At 44.1% G+C, this 7880-nt stretch overlaps 1 protein-coding gene across 3 annotated transcripts in view; it reads right to left on the bottom strand.

The window, feature by feature from the left end:
• Positions 1–615: 615 nt before the first annotated feature.
• Positions 616–7880, bottom strand: part of LOC121177979 (gamma-aminobutyric acid receptor subunit beta-3-like) — a 58109-nt gene continuing 50844 nt past the window's right edge. For 2 of the 3 annotated variants that reach the window (XM_041032436.1, XM_041032435.1), the window contains 3 exons: positions 3431–3678; positions 2836–2904; positions 616–987 (listed from right to left, as the gene is read on the bottom strand). In XM_041032436.1, coding sequence (XP_040888370.1) covers positions 616–987; positions 2836–2904; positions 3431–3678 — 689 coding nt within the window. The remainder of the gene's footprint in view (positions 988–2835; positions 2905–3430; positions 3679–7880) is intronic. The other variant, XM_041032437.1, reaches the window with a different exon arrangement.

Below are 7880 nucleotides of genomic sequence, written 5' to 3'. Positions count from 1 at the left end.
AAGGCAAAAAAAGGAGTCATCATTTTTCCACTATGGCTGATCATTGCATGCATTAATAGTGCATAGGGTACTGGTCAAACGTACATTTGTTTGTCTAATGGATTTTTAGAAATGGCCTGCACTTGTCTGACCACCTGTGTAGTATAAAGTTTTCTTCACTATTTTTTTGGATTAGAAAAATCTTTGCATCAACTGCTTTCCTGTTTGTTTGTTTGTTTGTTTGTTTTTTTGTTTTTTGCAAATACTGTATTACTTATTCAACTGCTGGCTTTGTATCGCTCTATTTACACATTACCGAGAGGGAAAACGTTGGGAAATGACCGTCACAAGTCCCAATTACAGTACATACTTCAGAAAATAAAAAGACCTCGATACTAAGGATTCAATGACTTCAAATATAAAAACAATTCTGACGAGAACTTGGTCCAAAGCTCTGTAGTCTTTCTCAGTCTTGTGTTTTTTTGTCTTGTGTTGTTGCAGTCTTTAACTTGACATATTCCAGACATATTCCATCATGTATAAAAGCAACAGAAAAAGGAAGAAAAAGAAACAAAAAGAAACAAAATGAAAAAAAAAAAATCAAACAACAACAAACACCTCAACAAAACAGTCCAATCAGACATAGTAGAGCCAGTAGACGAGGTTGAACAGAGAGAAAACGGAAGGGAAGATGATCCGTGACCAGCGGTCGATGGCGTTCACATCCGTCAGGTCGGGGATTTTGATTTTGAGCTGCGAGGACCGCCTCCGCAGGCGGCTGCGTTTCATCTGGGCGGACCGGTCCAGAGAGTGGCGGCTTGCGGAGCGAGGGCCGATTCCGCCGCTCTGCTTGCGGTACTGGATGTGCGATGAGGCCGTGCTGTCCAGCTGCACCATGGACTGAGAGTTCCTAATGTCCGCCACGCTGGTGGTGATCTCGCCTCCTGCCACTTCATTGTGGATCTCCAGCGTGGTTAGCAGGATGTTCCCGTGGCCGTGCGGTTCCGCCTGAATGGAGAAAGAAATGAGGAAACTAATTAAAAACATTACGTGCAAATAAAAGGAAGCAGCTAAAGAGGACACTACCTCAAGTTTTAAGACTCTCCCTCAGTGTGCAGTGCACTCAATGTAATGAAATGTGGATGTCATCCTGGGAGGATTACTGAAAGGGCCTGCAGGGCACAGGCCCCTGGGCCCAAGGGAATAGGGGGCCAGAGTCTCTGTTTGAGGTGACTGTTCAAACACAACGCCACAACGAGACACAAAATGACGCCAAAGGAGATGCAAACTGACAACAAAGAGACTCAGAACAGCAACAAAACATCCAAACGGCTGCAAACACACAAAATTACAACAAAATGACTCAAAACAACTACAAAAAGATACAAAACGACCACAAAGAGAAACAAAACAATCACACTTTGTGTCCATTTCAGTCTGGATGTCTCCTAGTCGTGTAGGGCCTTTTACAAGTCTGTGCCCATTGGCCAATTGACTCATAATTCGTCCACGGGCGTCACGTCATGCTGTTCTCTATTAGAAAGTGAAAAGAGGGAAGTAGAGCTGTTTCAGGCACAGCATGCGTCTCATGCGTCTGCCACTCAGAGTCCATTGTGTCAATGGACGCTGTTAATGGCAATCATTCTTTATCAAGAAGACCATTCAAGATGGTGGAAGGGTTTTATTACAGGTCTGCTGCTTCGATGGGACATCAGTTTCCACTGATAAATAATCAAAGACATGTCCCAGATGCTTCTTCTTCTGGATGATTGAAATAGTCCAAAATTGCAGGGTGAGACAGACAGAACGAGTCCCAGTAATGGCAGTGGACGACTCGTGGACGTCCCCTCTGAGGCCAGTGAAGAAGTTTTTCTCCATAAGCCCACATCACCAATTTGAAGGATTTATTCAAACACACAGGAGATGCATCATACTCCATGCCTGTGATGTGTGCGCCACAAAACAACTCAACAGTAATGGCCGATGGTGATCAGTCATGCAAATGGAGCAACTGTGGAAGTCCCACATTTCCCTTTTTAAAGTGGCAGAATTCACACAAGTCAAAAGGATTTTTAACTGAGAACCTTTTTGCCGCACTGTAAAGCAAAGCTAATTTTTACCTCGCCCTGGATCATTTGTGCAGGCTAACAGCTAACAGCCAGCCACGTGTGTGTTTGTGTGGCAGCTCCGGCTCTCTCCAGGAAAACACAGCTCTGCTATTTCCCTCTGGTTTGTCTCCTTTTACCTCTCGTCTGTGTGTGTTTATGAAGCAACACCAAGTTTGTTAAGCTCAGATCGCCCCGCCCTGGGTGAATTCACATCTATTCACACCCACTCGCTAATTCCACCAAATATTTTCTGAATTTATTACACTTTTCACATTAAAATTCCCATTTTAAAAAGAATCCTGGGGGACCTCTGCAGTGACCACTCACTCAAAGTCAGACTGATTCACGGCGTCCTGACATGCGCAATGTCACTTTATGAAAGCTGCATGAGAAATGTGACTTTTAATCATGATTTCAATGAGAAAAGATCCACAGACAGCATGCATTCAGGATGAGCCCTGAAAGGAGAAACAGGTTCAGTTCTTCAATGTCAGACCGAGCATGAGCATCATTTCAATGCAGCAAAAATTGCAATGAAAAGGTCAAAGTCCAAATGAATTCTCTTGACAATATGACAATGTCATGGAAATGTCTGTTGTCGCTTGATTCATTGCATGGATGGAGGAATATCTTGCATTAAGGCAAAAGAAAATTAAAACAAAACAAAAACAAAACACCCATGTCAGCGAATGGCAATGGCAGAGTTGACTCGAGGATATTGAAGAGTCTCATCGAACAAACAACTCACCGAGCGTGAGTGCCGAAGACCTTTAACCTGATTGGACCGTTTTAGGGACGCGGTCCTACTACCTGCCTCCTGAGGAGATGAAAATATTCAGCCACACGTGGGGAACAAATACCTGAAAAATGATTTCTTTTTTTCTAACCAACATATTTTGGCTATTGAAGCCTCCACTGGGGGACACAGATGCCCATGAATAATGTGATAATGCACAGTTCAATTATGCAGAACATTTTCCTGTTGCTGCTTCTCCTGCCAAGAGCTGACAAAAAAAGTTAATTTTAGAATAATTGCAATGTCAAGGTTGTTTTATCATTTGCGCCCTGTTGGGAAGAAGAAAAATTAAGGAATTTGACACCATGTCCACTCACAGAGTCCTCTCTAAAGTCAAATATTTATAGTAGAGTCTTCTCTTGACTCAGCATGGATGCCACAGACCACTGGCAAAGAATATTTCTACAAAAACCAGTAACAAGCACAACATTCTCACCTTGAACCTTTACATACAGGACGGTTTGTTTACTGATTTACTCATGCTACTTAATTCTATTTTCTGAGTCAGCTGCAGGTCCAGAAATCCCGTCATCAAGTCCCCACTCACCCTTGCGGCGTCGTACTTGGCTGCCCGCTCGTTGTTGGCCTTCTCTGCCTTCTCCGCCAGCTTCTTTTGCATCTGAGGGCCCCGCCCGAAGAAGATGTAGTTGACAAAGGCGTACTCAAGCAGGGCCAGAAAGACCATGACGAAGCAGCCCATCAGGTACATGTCGATGGCCTTGACGTAGGGGATCTTGGGCAGTGTCTCCCTCAAGTGGGTGTTGATAGTTGTCATGGTCAGCACCGTGGTGATCCCTTTGAGGAGGGAAGAGAAAAACATGGTTGTGTACATATGTTTTGGGTATAAAAAGAAAAAGTTCCTGCATCCTGTCTAATTCTTTCCCCTGTCTCTAAAGTGATGCTTTCAAACCAACGTGCAGTAAATTCTTTCCGCCTCGTTTAAAGCATAAAATGTGAAACTAACTAAGCTTTTTGTTTTGTTTTTTTTTTCCTCTCAAGCTCCCTCATCACCGGTCTTGGCAGTCTATCTGGGACGGTACGTTTGATGCTTAATTAGTGCGAACCTGTCATAGCGTAAGCCCATCTTAAAGGAGAGCCCCACCGTTCTGAGCAGATGCCGCCATCTCGTCAGTCACCTTACGGTCACGCTGGAGAAAACTCCAACAGATGTCCGAGGTGTTACCATAGAAATGAGGATATTTTCATCGAAAACACTTTTCTTCTGTGTCTATTTCCTGTGCTAGTTAAAAGGACTGACCCACTGGGGAAAAAAAATAATTGTGCTGCAGTGGGATTTCCTTTTAAAATTGCCATAGAGACAGTGAGGGGGAAATAAAGCAAACACCGCATGTATTTAGCTGAAGCATGATTATGAAACAATTTTCTGATCGCAGTCATGTGTGATCGTATTTTACTTGCATGAACACACATACTGGAAGGTGAGTACATAACCTCTGCTTCATTGAAATTCAAAGGTCTGACTTGAAACCTCCAACTGCCCCTTGGTCATCAAGCAGAAATAACTCATTAGAATAGGGCTGCATGTATCTAGCCCCCAGCTCTTAGTAACATTAACCACTAGGGGCACCGAGCACCGTGGTTATTTGCTATCAGCCAGTAAAGGCACCTTCACACCTTGTGCCGTTCAGCGTGACACAAGGGGAAAGAGACATTAAGTGAGATTCATAAAATTACAGACAAACACATGAGGGGAAACTGAACTGGCTGTAGCTTTTTGCTGTGGCCTTGAGAGCTCGCTGTACTGCAAACATGCAAATACAATCAAATGGGGAAAAAAAACAGAAAACACAACTAAATAATGAAATACATCATGAAAATAGAAAAAAACCACAACCACATAAAGAAGCTAACAAACAAGACGTTTCCAGGGGGACACTCAAATGTGATGAACATGCCTGGACTAAACTTCTCTTTATGTCCCATGTATTTTTCAGGGCCCCCGTACATTTCCCATGATGCAGCAAATAAACTTCCACCTCACCCATATTCATGCAAACCCTGACCTACAAAGCAATAACACCCATATCTTATCTCATTATATATATATGGCAGATAAATCGCTACTACTTTATCTGTCGGGGGTTGGAAATAAATGGAGCCTATCAGTAGCTGGGCTGCTCACAGAGCACACACGGGTAAGGCTTTTGGAGAGTGTGTGTGTGTGTGTGTGTTGTGTGTGTGATAAAGTACAGTGTAGAGACAAGGAGCAGTCAGGGGCTTGGGAGGAAGGAGAGGGATGGCTAAGGTCAATCTAGCCCTTAGTGTGATTTATTGGCACATTACAAGGCTAACACCGCTCGTGTGTGTGAATGTATGTGTGTTGTCAGAAGGAGCGGGTGTGAACGTGCATGAGCTTGCCTGCATGTGCACATGCTCTGTGTCACTGCCCCTACTGGATGGCGCAATCGCCGGGTTCTTTCGTTCTTTATTTATTTAATTTTCTTGCTTAACGACAGCCTTGTTCTTTATGGGTGTTCTCTCAGCTGTACCATTACTCTCTGTCCTTTACCTCTCCCTCCATTCCTGCCTCTCTCCCTCTCTTCTGCTCCCTCTCTTGCTCCCCTTTCGGACAATTTAATCAAGGGGCCGTGCGCCGTGGGCCTCCCTCCTTTTTCATCATGCTGTTACCCTCCCCGTGGAGAAATATAGTTTCACAGGGTTTCTCTGGCTCTCTGTCTTTTCCTGTCTCTCTCACCGTCTCTCTATGTCTCGTCTTATTGCTTCTCTTCTTCTTACCCTTATCTCTACCTCTGCCTCAATCTCTTCTTCTTTTATTTATCCTTTATCTCTATTCTTCCCCCAGATCTCACCATCATTCAGTGGCGCTTTCCCTCTTTGCTCCCACGGCACCTCTTTCCACCCTCCCCCTCCTTTCTCTAGTTATATGTCCCCGAGTCTCTTTTCCACCTTAACAGCTGGAACAAAGGCACACAGCAATCAAATCTCCTCTAATCACAAGCCAATAGGCCATTAGCAACACAGCTCAACATTATGAAAAGGAAAAGGTATCACGTAGGATGTAATAAAGCACGTGAAACGGCAATGAATGTTAACTGCGAGAATAGAGGCATGGAAGGTAAATCAAAGCAGCGTTAATTGAACACTTCCATTCATCACTTGCAGACAGCCCAAATTGTCAGCTATCTAGTTAGCATGCTCAGTGTTTCACCACTCGTCAGTTTGGGAGAGTGTGACTGGGAAAAAAGAGGTTTCCAAGCTGTGGAAGAACATGCGCTCAACTCCAACTTGTGTGTCTACCATTACACTAAAAGTGCTCCCGTACCAATTACAGCTAATGCCCACACCTCGACTGCTCATATAATATGGTTATGAACGAAGGGCATGACTGTGGGAAATGGGTTGCAACCAGATTAGGGTGCGAGACGGTCATTTGTAACTTTGCAATCCTTTGAAATCGCTCAGGAAAATGAGATTCTCCTTCAAACAATTCAATTGTTTGGCTGCTGCCTCCTTGAATTGATTTCTCCCTGATCATTACACTGCTCTTACTGGCAGGTTTGCACACACAAAGGCCCAGACGCGCACACCCGCGCGTGCCCACACACACTTGCTTCTTCCACCATCGAGGTACCTGCTGAAAGCTCGTAATGATCCATCAGGAGAAGTGAATGGACCTCCGGTTGCCTCTGAGCTGAGGAGGCGCACACCGGATATTGCAGTTAGCAGGACTTCACACGTATACATCCACTCACAAACACAAACACACAGACACGCACACACACACACGCACACACGCACGCACACACACACACACAAACAGACATACACTCAAAGGCATACAGTAATGACCAGATATTGCATGCCTTAACAAAAGTAAGCCACCCAATTCGAGCCAGCAAATAAAGGCAGATACCAAACAAATAAAAGTATGTGCGCGCACACACACTGATCCATTCCACTCTCTAATAAGCTTTAGGAGCCTGTGGACAACAGGGGAAGAGATGGATGATGCATAAAGGTAATGCATCAAAGCATGTTTTCCAAAAAGCATTATGATGTGTTAAGGTTATTATTGTTCCATTATCTGTTCGTATGAAGATGATCAAAGCAGCAATCAGTTGGCATGGCCACATTAAAGTGTTAGAAGACCCCGAAGCAAAGATTGGCTGCCTATTGGTCCCCAGGTCTCCACCATCAAACATGTCCACATAGAACACTACACAGGACAGCTTCATTACATGCCCGCCCTCAAATTACCACAAACACACAGACACACACTGGGCCGAGGTCTCTCTTTACTTGGCATCAATAATTTGGTGCAACCTGGAATATGGTGTTTTGGAAATTCCTGTTTGGTTATGAAAGCCAGGTTATGAAAACCTGGCTTTCATACAGTGGGAAAATGCCACTCAGTCCATGTGTTACTCAGGAATATGACATTTTTAACACGAACCTGAAACCATAGTTCCATAGTAGGTAGTGAGCTAGTTAGCTGCAAGCGCTTGCAGATTACATTAAGCAGATTCAGTCTTTACACTCTTATTTTTTAGTTTTTTATTTCTAAAAACCTAAAAAAAAAAAACACCACCGTCCAATCAACTGCAGGTGGCGAAATCCAAAGCTTGGCCGGCCTCCTGAGCCTAGTTACGGTTGCTAAGCTATGACTGAACCAGTGCTGTTCAGCACAGGGGTTTAGCAAACAGTCAATTATCAATTTCACATGGTTTTAATTATGACTGCTGTGGAAGGTACATTGTCCAAATTGCATTTTTAGCTGTTGTCTTGACAGCCTTCATATTATGACTATTACTCCTGCCTCATAATGTCATCTGGAGCTCGCCGGTTCAATACTGAACAAAGACAAAACAGTGCTGCAGCCTCGCGTGATTACATGTGATTACCAGAGAGTGACCTGCTGCTTCCATCTCCGCCTTGTTTACTGCTCACAGGAGTAACACAGTGAGTGGGGGTTCGCACCCACACAGGCACTCCTCAATAAGAAGTGAAATTATGCT

Source organism: Toxotes jaculatrix, chromosome 24, assembly GCF_017976425.1.
Source record: "Toxotes jaculatrix isolate fToxJac2 chromosome 24, fToxJac2.pri, whole genome shotgun sequence".
Lineage (NCBI taxonomy): Eukaryota > Metazoa > Chordata > Actinopteri > Toxotidae > Toxotes > Toxotes jaculatrix.
The sequence above is the reverse complement of the archived record's forward strand: the minus strand, read 5'-3'. Positions and strand labels throughout refer to the sequence as shown.